Source organism: Adiantum capillus-veneris, chromosome 4 (genome assembly GCF_014529385.1).
Source record: "Adiantum capillus-veneris isolate H3 chromosome 4, ASM1452938v2, whole genome shotgun sequence".
In the NCBI taxonomy this organism is placed as follows: Eukaryota; Viridiplantae; Streptophyta; class Polypodiopsida; order Polypodiales; family Pteridaceae; genus Adiantum; species Adiantum capillus-veneris.
In genome coordinates, this window is record NC_140934.1 from 170,891,454 (window position 1) to 170,909,388 (window position 17,935).

The following is a 17,935-nucleotide window of genomic DNA, read 5'->3' on the forward strand; positions in this document are numbered from 1 at the left end:
CGATTAAACAACTTAATTGACCAGAGAAAATTAAGAAGCTTACCCATGGTATTAATAATCGATCCCTAGTGCCTTTCGACCGTTAAATTAGCGATCCCAGACTTGTTTAATTTTTTACCTTTACATCTGTTTATGCATTTGATTACATTGCAATTTAATGTTTATTGCTGACAAATTGTTTAAAATTCTGTTACCAATCAATTTGTCTGCCTAAAACTACATATGCTTTTTAATCGCTTATGAGAATGCAATTATTGTGCCAATGTTGTTTGATTTTGCAGTGACTGAAGAAGGCTAAGGACATTCATCTCAAATGCTCTTCCACCTCGACGAACGAGCTTCAACTCAATAGCTTCCGAGGATGGAATCTACATCAGGAAGGGGGGTATGTTAACCCTCACGGCTCACGGACACCCTATCACCTACGACGGACGTTGTATCCTACGGCCGACATTGTATTATTTATTTGATAGAGTCAGGTATCGGGCTTGTTGGTCCAATAGGAAAAGGGTAAGAGTGATCGCCGATGAGAGGCGCACTCTAACTGGAACATTCAAGGGATTAGTTGGCTAAGCATGGGCGCCCAAGTGTGAATAGGGCGAGCTCATATAAAAGTCAACTAAACCTAAAATCCACTGATTCTCTCATTTGTGCAATAGAAGAGTGCTCTTGCTCCATCTCCATCTCCATCTTCTTCTTCTTCACCTCCTTGTGTGTGTGTGTGTATGTGAGAGAGAGAGAGAGAGAGAGAGAGTGTGTGCGATCGAGCATTGCGGCGGCACGGCGACGGTGAGGCGGTTGAGCGCGGCGTAGCGGCGTCTCTTTCTTCTTCGCGGCGAGGAATCCTCCACGAAGCAAGCGTAGAGCGGTGAGTGACACACCATCGCCTTCTTTGAGCTTACTAGTTTAGGCTTGTTGTGTGCTTGGAGCCATTTGTGGCTCCCACACGGTGTATCGGCAAGTTCCTTGCATTGACACATGCGACATAGGCGCACAGTAATAAAGATACTATTACGGGGGGACCAGCCCATCTTCTGGTCCCCAGTACTGTGTCGATCTTCTCACTCTCTATCTCTCTGTCTATCTATTTCTCTCTATATCCTTTGGCTTCAGTAATAAGTGATAAATTCTATTCATCCGAATGTATTTTATATTGTTATGCGCTCCCGCTTGTGACATTTTCCCTAATAAAGATTCTCTTTAAGGGGGGAGACCAGCCCATCTTTTGGTCCCAAATAGGTCCCAAATACTGTGTTGATCTTCTCCTTCGACTCTTTTAGTTGAAAGATTCTTTATTTTCAGCTTCTTGATTATTCGTGTGCGCTCCCATTTGTGACAAGTACCAAGAACCATCAGCAGCCAATGTTTTCAGCCTTAAAATTCAGCCCACTTCATCAGCATTTCCAGCCATCAAGATCCAACGTTTTCAGCCATCAAGTCCCAGCGTTTCCAAAGCTTGTTCATCGTCGAGCCGGTTGCGGATTCAAGCCCAGTCTATCAGCCTTTTCAGTTTTTCGGCCCATCACCGTCCCCGGCGATAGCGGATCAGCCAGATTCCAAGTAGCATCCTTAGCGTTTTTGCATTTTCAGCCTTTAGCCTCGCAGTACCAAGTATCGTCAAGCATCTCCGCATCTAGCGTTGTGTAACAGACTTGGACACTCCAAGTCAAGAATCAATCGCGACAACACCAAATAACCACTTCAAAACAATTCACAGATCACAATAGATTTGCACTGGCACGGCGGAGTTCTGTGCCTAGAGATATTGGCCCCAAAGACTGGCGTCCCTTTCGGTATTTCTTTTTGTATTAATCAATCATCAAAGTACAAGAGAGCGGTTAGGGTTTCACTCTTAGACTCTGCGTCCAGATGCTCTGAGAAGTGAGGCCCTCACCACTAATTTAAAGGTTACAAGGGATGCCCAAAAGCAGAGCCCCAAAAGCTTCAAATCAAAAGCAACTGCTCTCTCTCTCTCTCACAGAGAGTCAAAACTTGAAAGCAAAAGCATTCTCTCTCTTTCTCATCGCGTAGAGAAAAAGTAAGATTCGCGTCGCTCATCATTAAAATTTATTTATTAAACAAAAAAAAAAGCCTCTGCGATTTCCGGAAATTAGGGTTTTTGGCAGAAATTAGGGTTTGCAGGAATTTTAGGGTTTATGGCAGAAATTAGGGTTTCTGCTATCCGCCACGTCATCACTTTGTGACATACCCCCCTCTTGAAAGCATTGTAATCGACCGCGATTACACCTGCAAAACCGACAAAAGCCATAAACCGTCTTAGCAGACACTGACTGTTAGTACCTACGTACTAGGAGCACACATCTAGCACATGTACAAAACCGACAGTCACATCACACGACATCACAGGACATCACATGACATTCAACATTCATTCAGATCTTAGACCATGATTTATCGGCAATGTAGCTAGCAATCACATCTAGGTCCAATCGGGACCTCATCGATGTCCGATTGACTAACCCCTATTGCAACCATGTCTATTCGAGATCAAGTAGACCAAAATGCTGCAGTCATTTCGTCTATCAATTCCTGCACTCAAAAGAAGTCAAGAACAAATCAGTATCATTATTAGGAATTCCATTTCATAAAGTCATCCAGCAGAATACTGTCAGCTCTCAGTATCCCTGAAGCTCAAAGAGACATCAGTGACTTCAGTATCAAAATCAAGGCATCTGTTGACAAGGGAGCGGAGTGACTCCCCTCTTGTGCATCCCACTGCACCAGATCTCCGGCCAAGCTGAATTCTGGGTTCCGTTTGGAGTAGACTATGCTAAACCAAAACATCAAGGTAAAGTTTCACAATCCGAGGAGTATCTGCTAGGTCCTCCTCCTCCATCCACTTCGCATCAAATGCAAGAAAGTTCTTGAACTTAACCAAGAACCGCCTTCGGACTTTACCTTTCTTCGTATCATTATGTGCGAAAATCTATTCAGGAACAAGGATCTCCTCGTTTTCTTCCACTTCGGGTTGCTCATCAGGCTCCCCATCATCAGGCACATCACCCTTAACAGGTTTCAAGAGACTCACATGCAATGCATTGTGAATCCTCCAAGTATCTGGCAGTTTCAATCAGAAGGAGACATCATTTATCTTGTCAGTGATCTGGAAAGGTCCGTAGTATCGCATCCTAAGCTTTGGAAAAAGCCTCTCCTTTCCCTTTTTCTTTTGTAGGCGTGCCTTCTCAAAACGTAAGAGCACCCAATCATCCTCCTTCAATTTCAAGTCGCGACAATGGCGATCCGCTGCCTTTTTCTGTCGTTCTTGAGACTCCTGCAAAGTCTCGCGAACCTTGGCAAAAGCCGTATCCAAATCTCGCGAATATTCATCCGCTTCAAATATCTAATCTTCCGTGCTCAGGAAGGATGGAACCTTCGCAACACTTTCAACAATCTCACATGGGGTCTTCCCCGTCAAAGTGTTATTGTAGGCAAATTCCACCAAAGGTAAGTTCTTTTCCCATTGAGTATTCTAATCCGAGATACAAGGGTTCAATAAATCTAAAATCACTGAATTGGCAATCTCAAATTGCCCGTCAGTCTGCAAGTGAACGATGACGAGAACTGCAACCGCGTGCCAATGTTCTCCCAAATTGCCTTCCAAAACAAACTCATAAATCTGGGGTCTCTGTTGGAGACAATCGTCTCAGACGTGCCATGTAATCGGAAAATCATCGTGATCATTTTGTGTTCTCGGGAGATCGAAAATGAAATCCATTTCAATATTTTTCCAGGGGCGGGTGGGTATGGGTGGAGGCATTACCAATTCCTGTGCCTTATGCCTGTCAAACTTGACCTTCTGGCATACTACGCACAAACTCTTCCACATCCTTTTTGAGTCTCGGCCAAAAGAAGTATCTCTCTACCCCTTCATGGTGGTAGCAATGCCGCGGTGACCCGTAAGAGGTGGACAATGGCATTCAATCATAACCTTTTATATATACCTTCATAAGTTCAGAATAGTCTGAACTCACGAATTATAAGAGAGAATAAAGCACTCATAAACCTATAAAAGCAAGGAACCAAGAAAGAAAACAAAAACAAAAACAAACAAACAGAACAAACTAAATCACTTTGTTTGCTACGAAACAAAACTAGATAAAACAAAACATTATTAACTTAAAAATGTTTTAAAATCATAACCTTTTCTCTCAACGGCTGTGTAACGCACAACATAGTCTTTCTCATCAAGTAGCCTTCCCGAAGAGAGTATCCAGCTACTCTCCCCATCCCATATCCGTGTGAAAATATCTGCAAAATCTGTATCTGTGGCATACTGATCGACCATATCCTCGAAGCTCCTATGATGTATCACGGAAATAGCAAGAACCAACGGTTTCCGAGACAAAGCATCTGCCACCACATTCTTCTGTCCCTGCACATGGACAATCTGGAAGTGGAACTGTGACAAGATGTTCGCCCACCACATCTGCTTTTCTGAAAGCTGCTTCTGTGACAAGAAGTAGCGCAAACTCTGATGGTCTGTGAAGACAGTAAAATCCGCTCCGAGTAGGTAATGCCGCCACTGAGTAAGAGCATGGATAACCGCCAAAAGCTCTCTCATAAATCTGTGCTGTCATCTCCGGCCTAGAGAACAAACGGCTCTCGTAAGCTATGCATCAAGACCGCATCCAGACTACGACCACAAGCATCACAATATACTTCAAATGACTTCTGCAAGTCCGGCAAAGTCAAAATAGGTCCCGTAGTCAATTTCTCTTTCAATGTCTGAAAGGCAGTCACCTCTGTGGATCCCCACAAGAAAGGGACTCCTTTTTGTGTCAAGATATGCAAAGTGGAAGCAACCTCTGCAAACTTTCGAATGAACCGTCTGTAGTACGAACACAGTCCCAAGAAGCTTTCAACTTCATGGACATTCTTCAAATCGGGCCAATCACAGATAGTGTCTATCTTGGCCGGATCCATTTGCACTCCTGTTGCTGAGACAAAGTGTCCCAAAAAGTGTATCTCTGAAGCAAATGATTTCTGTGTTCTGTCTCATTCTTGGAGAAAACAATGATATCATGAAAGAAAGTGCCAACAAATAGCATGTGCTCTCGAAAAATCCTGTCCATCATCCGGTTAAATGTCACAGGAGCATTGGTTAAGCCAAAAGGCATAACCAAAAACTCAAATAACCCAAAAGTCGTCCGAAAAGCTGTCTTGTAGACGTCTTCCAACGCGATTCGGATCTGATGATATCCACTCTTCAAGTCAATCCTGCTAAGCACGAGGATCCCTGTAACCTATCGAGTATATCATCGATCCTAGGAATCGGAAATCTATTCTTGATGGTGATTTTGTTGAGAGCTCTATAATCAATGCACATTCTCCAAGATCCGTCTTTCTTCAAATCCAACAACAGTGGAGAGCAGTACGGTGAAGTCCAGGCTGGACAAGACTCTTTTCTAAGAGGTCTTTCACTTGGTTCATAATCTTTTCAATCTGTACTCGGCTCACGCGATAAGGTGGCCGGTTCGGTGACATGCTTCCAAGTATCAGGTCAATGGTCTGATCTTCAGGCCCTCTAAAAAGCAATCAGCATGAGTGTGGAGAAAAATCTTGGCGTTCTTTTGTTCAGATCAAAACATATTCAACCTTTATTCATCGTTCAGTTTTCTCCCAAAAGAATGAGTAAAGAAACTGAAGTTCATCAAGTACAATCTCTGAGCCCTTCATTTGTCAAAGTCGCTTTCTCGGCCCGGTAGTCAACCACGCCGTAGTTTTGGTGGTACCAAGGGATTCCGAGTAGAACGTCACTCGCGTGCCCTGAACACCCCTATCATTGGAAACGAAGTTTGCCAATGCTCGATGTAATGGCAACATCCCATCCGGGTGCCAGTCGTACCTTCGCCTGTGGCGTCAGTCTGTCAGGCGTAATTCCAAATCGAGCCGCCAATTCAAGTGAAAAGAAGTTGGCCTTGGCTCCTTCAAAAGAGCTTCCTCATCCTTCACTTTGCCCCAAAAAGCGGCAAAGTTTGTACTTTCATTCATTTGATTCGATGCAAGTCCCACGCCATGTGGTACGAGTTCTGCTTTTCTATCTGCCTTTTCTTCCACGTTCCTCAGCTGCTCTCGAACTCTCAGGCCTGTCGTCATTCTTTATCATTCTGTTCTTTCTGTGTCTTTTTAGGGCACTTCGCGGAGATATGTCCATGTTCCCCGCATCCAAAGCACTTTCCCTCTCTGATGAAGCGAGCTCTCTCCTCAGGAGTAAGCTTGGGTCGTGCATCCTTTTTCTCTGGGTTGTTCTTTTTCTTTCTACTTTCATTCCCAGAAGTCTGTTTGGCTCGTTGTGTCATGGCCTCATTTGTGGGATAGGTCAAACTGCCAGAGTGAATGGCAAAGCCCCGCTTCGCATGACTCATCAACTCCTGAATAGAAGTTGACTTCTGTTCCAAGCAGTGATCTCGGATCTCTGTAGGTAGACCCAAGGTAAACCGCTCAATTTGTTCTATGAATGAGATCTTCTTGAATAAAGAGACGGGTAGAAAAGAGCTCCAGAATCTTTCACAATAAGCATTGATTGTATCTTTCTTGGTCATCCGAAGATGGTTTCAAGCAGCTCGTATATCTCGTTCATATTCTTGCGTCAACCAAGAAGAAAAAAAAAGCTTCTTAAATTTCAGTCATTTAACTGGCGCAGTCTTGTTTAAAAGAAGTGTGGACCACCAAGTACAAGCATTCCGCTTAGAGTAAGAGACAGCTCTCCGAATTTTGGAGTGCTCTGAATAGCGTCCTCCCACGAAAGCGATGTCAAACTGCTGTATAAAAGACAAAGCCTTCGAAGCATCTGAGTATCCTGAAAAAGTATCAAACTTGATCAAGTGGCCACCTTCCTTAAACTCTCGGACTTTCTTGCTTTTATCTTCGAGAAAGTCCTACTGGTTAGCTTTGTATAAAAAATAAAAAATAAATCTTCTTGTTCGCATAAAAGTTTCCGTCATCGGAATCTGAGCTGTCTGTAGACGAGTCCTCAGTAGAACTGTTAGTCTCTAGGCGAGCATTAGACTTCTTTGCCTTTCTCTTGCCCTTTCTGAAACGTTGCTTCTTGCTTTGCTTTTTACCTTTTCTGTCTTCTTCGCTCGAATCCGAGGAGCTAGAAGAACTGTCAAAGGAAGAAGAAGAAGAAGAAATGGGTACTCCTTCAAATCAAACACGCTTCTTCTGTTTCTTTGCCTTGTGAAAAGTCGACTAACGACCCAAATAACTTGGAAAGTCAGTGCTTTTTGTAACTAAGTCAGACTTTGTAAATAATTAATTTATTTACGAGAAAAGAATTATCTAATTAGTTGTGTGCACACCAGAATAGACCTAGCAGTTCTAAGGCCTCAGGTGAGCCTAAATGCGGGCTAGAACACCTCAGAGGGACCTTAGCAGGAATTACCCTGAAGCCCTAGTGATTGGGAAATCGGGTCTTCAGAAAGGGGTAAGCAGTAGCCTCAGATTTTAGGCTCAGGAAAAATACGCGCGTCAGTACAAGCACATGAATGAGATGGGGTCCTTAGAACAGTGACCCTAAGGCTAATAAAGCTAATAAAGCCTTAGGGTAAGTTTCGTTAAATTAAATTTAACGGTCCGTGCCCGGGCGGGCGGCCGGACAAGTGTGAACAGGTAAAGGCGGTGCAGTGCCGGTGCGGCATTGCGCCGACAGACCTTTGGTGTTCTCATAAAAGAATCATTGGTAGCAGTTGTTAGTTAGTTGCACATTTTTAATTAATGAGCTAGAAGTTTTTAAAGTCAAAAGTTGAATGGTTTTTAAGTTTTTAAAGTAAGTGTGCCAAGTGGCACACTTACCAATGCAAACTAACTCTCTCTCACTCTCACTCTCACCCTCTCTCTCTTCCTAGTGCCCCCTCTCCCTGATGGCTATTTAGGAGCCCCCCCTCCCCCATTTTCAGGGTTGGCAGTGCACCTACCCCCCCTAATGTGAGCGTGCTCTACGCGGTGGAGCCCTCCATTGAAGCTTGAGAGCAGCCCCTTGCGACATATGTGGTAGCCTTGTGCTCCCATTGTCAAGAACAAGGGATCTCACAGTCATAGAAACCTTCTGGTGAAGTTTCATCGCAAGAAGCTGCCGTAGACGCTCTCTTAGCAGAGTGCGGCTGCTGTAATTCTCTGTTTTCAGTCCCTAATCACCTCGATTAGGGCTGTTTTCAGCAAATCAGCCATAGAAATTCTCTTCTCTTTCCTTATCCTAAGTCTACACCAAGTTTGGCGCGATTCCATCGCGAAGAAGACCTCTGTTTCAGCGTAGGGGTGTGCACAGGTAAGAATTTCAGGTTATGTACAGAAAATTACAGCTATTTTGCTTGTTTTTCTCTTTTGTGTTCGATGCATGAATGAATGAGCATGAAGGCAATACATAACGAAAGATGGACTTTCCTCTGTGAGAGCTTCCGATGAGCTGTTTTGGAAGATAGACTATCTTTTCGAGAGCTTCCAACCAGTCTCGCAGAAGATGGGAAATCCCCTAAGCAGAAAGAAAGTGGAAACACTTTCTCAGTCAGTAGTCAGAACAAAACAGAAGAAAGAATAGAGGACGGGCGTATGCCCCGTTCCTGTGCTTGTAAAGATTCTCCCTTAGTAATAAAGATATTCTCTTTATGGGGGGGGACCAGCCCATCTTCTGGTCCCCAATGAAGTGTCAAGTTTTCTCGCTCCCTCTAATTCTCTTGAGTATTTGAAGTGCAATTAAACGTCAGTTTACGCTTCCGTATTTTTGTGACAGTGGTATCAGAGCAAGGTCCTCTCTCTCTTCCTGAAGGGATTGACGACTCTTGGCAGACTGCAGAAATGGGAGGACGCGAGATAGAGTTCTCTCTCCTTCAACAGTAGGTGGAAGAGTTGCAGAAAGCTCTCTCCCATCCAGAAGTTCAAAAGATTCTCCATACTCTTGAAAAAGGGAAGGAGAAAATGCCGATGGGGTCGGGAGAAATTCCGCAGAACCCAAAGGCGCCACAACCAAGAAAAGATCCTTTGATTGGAACTTCCCGCATGCGCGAGAGGCAGAAGAAATCTCCAGAACGTCATGTGCGGTTTAATCCAAAAGTTCAAGAGCAGGATCCCCCTGATTCCCCTCAGTTCTCTTTCATGAAGGATCTGGAAGACATAGTTTCTCCGGAAGACATGTTTCTCGACGATCCGTCGCAGCAAGAAGTACATTCAAGGGAAAGGACTCCTATTCCCAAGGAGTCTAAGCATAGAAAGAAGGAGCACCATAAGAAGAAGCACCACAAGCAAAAAACATTCAAGTCGAGAGATAGAGATGTGAAATTCGACACCTACAATGGACGGCGTGATAATGACAAGGCTTTGGCTTTCATCCGCCAATTTGAAGTTGCATTTGCTGAAGGGAATTTTAAAGAAAGATCCAAGCTTCGCCATGTTAGTTTGTACCTGAAAGGCACCGCCAGCAATTGGTGGTTAACCCTTATCCTGGAAGATCGCAAACCCCAAGATTGGACCGCTTTCAAGAAGGAGTTCTACGCACAGTTCCTTCCTCCAGACTATGAGGAAGAGGTAAAGAAAGAATGGGATCGACTTTCACAGTCAGAGAACGAAACTGTTCCACGCTATGTGGATAGGTTTTGGGACGTTCTCTTGAAAGTCACTCCATTCAAGAAGATTGACGATTCGGAGAAGATGCGCAAGTTTGAAGCAGGTTTGCATGAAGCCTTGCAAAAGGCTATGAAGCTTTACCCTCGAGGTAACTTGCAGATACTTATGGAATCAGCCCGCATAGCTGATGGAATACATGACAAGGGTACTCCAAGGAAGATGGAGCAAAGCACTTACCATGCCAAGCAGAAGGCTCTCCATGAGCAACCTACCTCTTCTACTTCTTCTCAAAAGAAGAAAAGAACCGCCTCCGAAGCAGAAGCAAAGCCAAATCAGCCCAAGAAAGGGAGATATCTCTCTCCTGCTGAGTTGCGAACCTACACTAGTGAAGGAAGATGCTTCAAGTGCGGACAAGTTGGTCATATGAAGGGTGACTGTCCAACCAAACCTCCACAACCACCCTCCTCCAATGCAGTCCCAGATGTACAGGGAAATACAACCAAGGATGGAAAAGAAAGAGCTCTTCTCAAAGCATGGGGTAGTATCAACAACCAGCGGGCTCTTATTTTGTTTGACCCTGGTAGTACAGACAACTTCATCTCTACCCAGCTAGCTGACGACCTGAACTTGCAGCCCAATCGTTTTGGAGTCTCTATTCAAGCGCAATCAGCTTTCAAAGGGCAGAACTCAAACTCTACTCCAATCATAGGGAAGTTGAATCTAAAGGTCGACCACTACAAGGATCAAGAGTCTTTCTTACTAGCTTCACTTGAAGGATGCGATGTTATCTTGGAAATGCCTTGGCACTACAAGATGCATCCCATTCCTGACTATGTTCAGAAAACCTTGTCTTTTGCTCATAAAGGAAAGGAGTATCTTGTACTTGCAGATGCAGGTGATTGGCGTATTTCTATCGCCAACCACATTGCCATCAAGAAAGAAATGAAAAAGTGTGTTTCAGCGTACTTGATTTTTGCAAGAGAGAGAGATGTGTCTGTTTCACAACTTTCTTCCTCTTTAGAGCAAAAAAGACTTAAGTTAATAGAAAGATATAAAGATTGTTTTGCAGATGAACTTCCAAATGAACTCCCACCTTCGCGACCTGAGGATCATACCATTGATTTGATCCCAGGAAGTTCTCCTCCAAATCAGCCTCCTTATCGAGTTAGTCTAATGCAGCAAGAGGAAATTCTCAAGCAGGTTAACGAACTTTTGGAGAAGGGCTTAATAAGGCCTAGTACTTCTCCATATTGTTCACCTGTCTTGCTAGTACAGAAAAAGGATGGCACATTCCGCATGTGCATAGACTATAGATCTCTAAACAAGATCACAATCAAGAATCGATTTCCAATCCCTCGGATTGACGACATTCTTGACAAGTTACAAGGAGCAAGTGTCTTTAGTCGTATAGACTTGAAGAGCGGTTATCATCAAATCCACATAGCTCCTCAGGATGTGCATAAGACTTCATTTAGAACAACCTTCGGGTTGTATGAATTCTTAGTGATGCCTTTTGGACTCACTAATGCACCAGCTACATTCAACACAATGATGGATAGAATCTTCCACTCATATAGAAGTTTTACAGGCGTTTTCTTTGATGACGTCTTAATCTTCTCAGAGACGAAAGACGAACACTATATGCATCTCGCCTTAGTGTTTGAAGAATTACGCAAACACAAATTATTTGTGAATGCTAAGAAGAGTGAGTTCTTTTTAAAAGAAATCCACTATTGGGGCCATATAGTATCTCACAACCAGGTGAGAATGGACCCTGAAAAGATTCAAGCAGTTGTAGAATGGCCTACGCCAACTACAGTACATGATGTACGAAGTTTCCTTGGCCTCTGTTCTTATTATCGGCGTTTCATTCGAGCTTTTGCCACGATAGCAGGTCTCCTCCATGACCTGACAAAGAAGCGGATTCCATTCCATTGGGGGTCTGGACAAAAACAAGCTTTCGAAAAGCTTAAGTATCTACTTAGTAACGGACCCGTTCTTACCGTCCCTGATCTTCGCAAACCTTTCGAGGTATACTGCGATGCATCTGGAGATTGTGTAGGAGCAGTTTTGAACCAAGAGGGTCACGCGATAGCCTATGAAAGTCGGCGCCTTAAAGATGCAGAGTTGCATGCCTCCATATACGAAAAAGAGCTAATGGCAGTAATTCATGCTCTTTCCATTTGGAAACACTATCTATTAGGAGCTGATTTTATTATCAAGACAGATCATCAAAGTCTTCGCTACTTTCTCACACAGAGAAAGTTATCAGAAAAGCAGATGAGATGGGCCAACTTTCTTTCAAGAAAGTTTTGAACAGTTTTGAACCAAGAGGGTCACGCGATAGCCTATGAAAGTCGGCGCCTTAAAGATGCAGAGTTGCATGCCTCCATATACGAAAAAGAGCTAATGGCAGTAATTCATGCTCTTTCCATTTGGAAACACTATCTATTAGGAGCTGATTTTATTATCAAGACAGATCATCAAAGTCTTCGCTACTTTCTCACACAGAGAAAGTTATCAGAAAAGCAGATGAGATGGGCCAACTTTCTTTCAATGTTTCATTTTCAGATTTTACACACTTCTGGAACAAAGAATGCAGTTGCAGATGCTCTCTCCAGGCGTCCAAAGATCAATGCACTAACAACAATTTATCATGAGGAACTAGAATCTCTCAGCGAGATGTATCCTCAAGATCCAGACTTCGCCACAATTTGGGCAGATCTTCAACCTGGTCACTCAAAGCCACCTTATTCTATCAGGGATAATACACTCTATCGTCAACAAGCAATATGCATAGCTCAGCCTTTACTACAAAAGGTGATGGATGAAGCACATAATTCTCCTTATGCCGGGCATCGGGGAATTGCTTCCACCACTAGTGCCCTCGAAAGGTATTTCTTTTGGCCAACACTCCGTGCAGACATTGAAAAACATGTACGTGAGTGTTTAGTATGCCAAAAAGTGAAATATGACAGACATAAAGTTTATGGCAAACTTCAGCCGCTCCCTGTGCCTAACACGCCATGGGAAAGTATTGCCATGGATTTTATTACGGATCTTCCTAGATCCAAGAATGGAAATGATGCAATCTGGACTATAGTAGACAGGTTCAATAAGCAAGCACATTTTCTTCCAGTAAAAAAGACGATCAAAGCTGATCACATGGCTAGAATATTTCTAGCTCAGATTTTTAAACTCCATGGATTGCCAAAGACTATTGTCAGCGATAGAGATCCCCGCATGACTAGTCTATTTTGGCAGGCATTGTTTGAAAACTTGGGAACTAAGCTTGATTTTTCATCAGCTTATCATCCTCAAACAGATGGTCAAAGCGAAATCGCTAATGCCACTGTTTTAGATCTCCTCAAGTGCTATGTTTCGGAACGACAATCCGAATGGGAACAGTACTTACCAATAGTTGAGTTTGCGTATAATAATACCATACATTCCTCAATTGGTAAAGCCCCCTTCGAAATTATTTACGGGAAGCCACTCTTACTTCCTATTATGGTGACCAAAGAAAACATCTTCGCCGCAGATGAATTTGTGCGCAATATTGATATCACCCATCAACAAGTAAAGCAAGCAATTCTTCGTACTCAAGAGCAACAGAAGAGAAAAGCAGACAAGCACAGAAGGAATCTCAATCTTGAAAAAGGACAATATGTCCTGCTTCGGTTTGAGAAAGCTAGATTGAAAAAGCGGGTCGGCAAAGGGAAAGTTGTCAAACTTTCCCATAGATTCTACGGCCCTTTCAAAATTACAAATAAAGTCAATGATGTGACTTTCAGATTGGATTTGCCTTCTCACTGGCGCATCCACAATGCTTTTCATGTCAGTCTCCTCTGACCATATGTTGGACCTCCTCCAGTGGCGCCAGTACAAGAAGATCCTCCAAAAGTCGAAGAGACTGAGGAAATCCTTCAACCTGAACAGATAATACACCACTCGGAGAGACAACTCAAGTCGGGGAGTCTACATCGAAAGTATTTAGTCAAGTTCAAGCATTACACTCCTTTAGATGCAAAGTGGATGACTGAGTCCGATCTCAAGGACTACCCTGACATCTTCCACAGTTATGTTGACGCTCTACAGTTGAGGTCAACTGTTTAGAACCAAGAGGGATGTAACTAAGTCAGACTTTGTAAATAATTAATTTATTTACGAGAAAAGAATTATCTAATTAGTTGTGTGCACACCAGAATAGACCTAGCAGTTCTAAGGCCTCAGGTGAGCCTAAATGCGGGCTAGAACACCTCAGAGGGACCTTAGCAGAAATTACCCTGAAGCCCTAGTGATTGGGAAATCGGGTCTTCAGAAAGGGATAAGCAGTAGCCTCAGATTTTAGGCTCAGGAAAAATACGCGCGTCAATACAAGCACATGAATGAGATGGGGTCCTTAGAACAGTGACCCTAAGGCTAATAAAGCTAATAAAGCCTTAGGGTAAGTTTCGTTAAATTAAATTTAACGGTCCGTGCCCGGGCGGGCGGCCGGACAAGTGTGAACAGGTAAAGGCGGTGCAGTGCCGGTGCGGCATTGCGCCGACAGACCTTTGGTGTTCTCATAAAAGAATCATTGGTAGCAGTTGTTAGTTAGTTGCACATTTTTAATTAATGAGCTAGAAGTTTTTAAAGTCAAAAGTTGAATGGTTTTTAAGTTTTTAAAGTAAGTGTGCCAAGTGGCACACTTACCAATGCAAACTAACTCTCTCTCACTCTCACTCTCACCCTCTCTCTCTTCCTAGTGTCCCCTCTCCCTGATGGCTATTTAGGAGCCCCCCCTCCCCCATTTTCAGGGCTGGCAGTGCACCTACCCCCCCTAATGTGAGCGTGCTCTACGCGGTGGAGCCCTCCATTGAAGCTTGAGAGCAGCCCCTTGCGACATATGTGGTAGCCTTGTGCTCCCATTGTCAAGAACAAGGGATCTCACAGTCATAGAAACCTTCTGGTGAAGTTTCATCGCAAGAAGCTGCCGTAGACGCTCTCTTAGCAGAGTGCGGCTGCTGTAATTCTCTGTTTTCAGTCCCTAATCACCTCGATTAGGGCTGTTTTCAGCAAATCAGCCATAGAAATTCTCTTCTCTTTCCTTATCCTAAGTCTACACCAAGTTTGGCGCGATTCCATCGCGAAGAAGACCTCTGTTTCGGCGTAGGGTGTACACAGGTAAGAATTTCAGGTTATGTACAAAAAATTACAGCTATTTTGCTTGTTTTTCTCTTTTGTGTTCGATGCATGAATGAATGAGCATGAAGGCAATACATAACGAAAGATGGACTTTCCTCTGTGAGAGCTTCCGATGAGCTGTTTTGGAAGATAGACTCTCTTTTCGAGAGCTTCCAACCAGTCTCGCAGAAGATGGGAAATCCCCTAAGCAGAAAGAAAGTGGAAACACTTTCTCAGTCAGTAGTCAGAACAGAACAGAAGAAAGAATAGAGGACGGGCGTATGCCCCGTTCCTGTGCTTGTAAAGATTCTCCCTTAGTAATAAAGATATTCTCTTTATGGGGGGGGACCAACCCATCTTCTGGTCCCCAATGAAGTGTCAAGTTTTCTCGCTCCCTCTAATTCTCTTGAGTATTTGAAGTGCAATTAAACGTCAGTTTACGCTTCCGTATTTTTGTGACACTTTTCTTCTGCTTTTTGCCATGTTTTTTGGCTTTCTTCTGTGCGTGAAAAAGCTAAGCAATCCGTGCACCAACCACCTCTTCTAGTTCCTTCTCTGAATATGTTTGGGATCAGAAGGTTTCTTGAAAGCAGATTTCGGGGGTGGTGTAGTGGTTTTCTGCCACTGTGCATGCACTTCCTTAAAAAGAAGTCTTGCTCATATATTTTGCCAATTTCAGATCCTTCGCAAAACTGAGCATCATCTTTGTTGCATCGCCGATCAATTGACGACGCTTCATCTCTCTTTGCTCCGCCTGAGTAGGCCGAGGCGGGCCATACTCTCTATCTGAATCTTCGTTGTGATCCCAACCCGCATCTCCAGATGCAGAGGGAGTCGACTGATCATTGCCTAAAGCCATAGGTGCCACGGAAAAAAAATTGGGGATCGGATTTCCCATAGAAGAGAAATCGGCCGTGCTCTGATACCACTGTAACAGACTTGGACACTCCAAGTCAAGAATCAATCGCAACAGCACCAAATAACCACTTCGAAACAATTCACAGATCACAATAGATTTGCATTGGCCCGACGGAGTTCCGTGCCTAGAGATATTGGCCCCAAAGACTGGCGCCCCTTTCGGTATTTCTTTTTGTATTAATCAATCATCAAAGTACAAGAGAGCGGTTAGGGTTTCACTCTCAGACTCTGCGTCCAAATGCTCTAAGAAGTGAGGCCCTCACCACTAATTTAAAGGTTACAAGGGATACCCAAAAGCAAAGCCCCAAAAGCTTCAAATCAAAAGCAACTGCTCTCTCTCTCTCTCTCTCTCTCTCTCTCTCTCTCTCTCTCTCTCTCTCTCTCTCTCTCTCTCTCAAAGAGTCAAAACTTGAAAGCAAAAGCATTCTCTCTCTCTTTCTCATTGCGTAAAGAAAAAGCAAGATTCGCGTCGCTTATCATTAAAAAAAATATTTAAAAAAAAAAATTAGCCTCCGCGATTTCCAAAAATTAGGGCTTTTGGAAGAAATTAGGGTTTCTGTTGTCCGTCACGTCATCACTTTGTGACATGTTGTACCAGCATTAGTGCAAATCTAAAGCAAATACCTCTCTAGCAATAGAGAGGGGGACCCTTGAAGGGGGATTCAGGACCTCATCTCTCTCTCTCTCTCTCTCTCTCTCTCTCTCTCTCTCTCTCTCTCTCTCACACACACACACACACACAGCACTTTCACTAAGTTTGCATTCTCTCTTATTTTGGTCTATTGCACAATCTCTTATGACGTAAAGGGGAGCTCTCTCTCCCCTTCAGTAACAAGGAATCCTGAGTACACACTGAGCACTCATCCTAAGCATTCAACATCATTTACTTCCGCTGCACATTACATGTGTGTTTGCGTGGATGCATGTCCTTCGAGTTATTGTTCTTGCTTTTTCTTTCTGTTGCTTTTGTTTTTTGTTTTTGTTTGTATAATTTTTTTCATCCTCTTTTGGTTTAGGTGAGGTTTTGTTGTTTTGGCTTCGCTTGCTAGTTGTGGCTTGTTTGGTGGTCGGTACTCTTCTCTCTCCTTGCTCTCACACGGCTCTTCAGAGGTTTTCACTTGAGCGCAGTTTTCAGAGCCGCCTCCTGCACACTCTCCCTGGAGTCCCCACTTCTCAAGGACTCCAGTGACAGATTCAAGAAGATACCCTACTGAATGCAAAAAGTTTGCATCTCAACAACAGAAAAATACTTACTACAGAAGCGTATTCAACCATGATTTGAGCAAAAGTGCGGTTATAATTAAAGCCATCGCTAGGGTCTTCCAGCACTGGCATAACTGTCAAAGAAACGTACAAGTCAACAGCGACACCTGTGAGCTAAAATGCTAAATTTTATGAGTACCTCTTCCTGCCGTGACACATTGCAACGAGCAGAAGGACAGGAGTACGCCTATCAGAAGACCCACGAATGTTTTGCCCATTCAGACCTGCAAAAAGAGACAGAGAGAAAGTGAGAAGGGCTCTGCAGAGACTTGTCGTGGTGATCGAACGAACGAACGAACAACGGATAAACCAGAACCACCGCAAAGAAGCGTGAGACACGAGCGATCCGCCTGTAGAAAGCTGGTACATGAGAAGATGAGAAGAACCTTCAAAAGCCCGACTCTTGCAGACAAAATCAAAACTATGATTGGCGCTGATAACGGGGGAATTAGAAAATCACCAAAATTTGTGAAAAGGTCAAAATGAAAAACCACTAATAATAGGACTTGAATCAAAATTGGAGAAAAATCTAATGGTGTAGCCGTTTCCAAATTGTAACCATCTTTGAGGACTAATCAGTCTAAACAATCAGTCTAATCTGTTACATATTAGCTTGGATGAAAATAAATCCAAATCAATAACGAGATTCGGAATGACAAGAGCCACACACACACACACACTCGGCCAACTGGCCAGCCCGCAAAAGAAAGAGAAAGAGAAAATCGGCTCCCCCTGTGGCCTACCTCCCCATGTCCAATTCACACACACACACACACACACACACACACACACACACACAGAGTATCTCTATACAAAATCTCAGACATACTCAGTCCAAACACACAAAATTTTATATTCCCTCCAAAAAATAGGTCAAAGGATTTTAAGCAGGCTCAAACTTCTCTCAAAAATACATAATCATGTATGTGATAGGACTACGAACCTTCTATATTTTTGGGAAAAACTAGCGACATTTGACAACTATCCAAAGTAGGTGGAGAAATGTCGT

At 43.5% G+C, this 17,935-nt stretch overlaps 1 protein-coding gene across 6 annotated transcripts in view; it reads right to left on the bottom strand.

The window, feature by feature from the left end:
- The window catches only part of LOC147460352 (lipase-like), a 56,135-nt gene extending 38,759 nt beyond the window's left edge, over positions 1-17,376 (bottom strand). Inside the window, exons 1-3 of one of the 6 annotated variants that reach the window (XM_086511432.1) lie at positions 17,243-17,376; positions 17,066-17,150; positions 16,918-17,000 (exon numbers count right to left, since the gene is read on the bottom strand). In XM_086511432.1, coding sequence (XP_086367558.1) covers positions 16,918-17,000; positions 17,066-17,144 — 162 coding nt within the window. In that variant the 5' untranslated portion in view covers positions 17,145-17,150; positions 17,243-17,376. Of the gene's footprint in view, positions 1-16,917; positions 17,001-17,065; positions 17,151-17,225 lie in introns of those variants that run through there. The other 5 variants (XM_086511431.1, XM_086511433.1, XM_086511434.1 and 2 more) reach the window with 5 other exon arrangements.
- Positions 17,377-17,935: the final 559 nt, after the last annotated feature.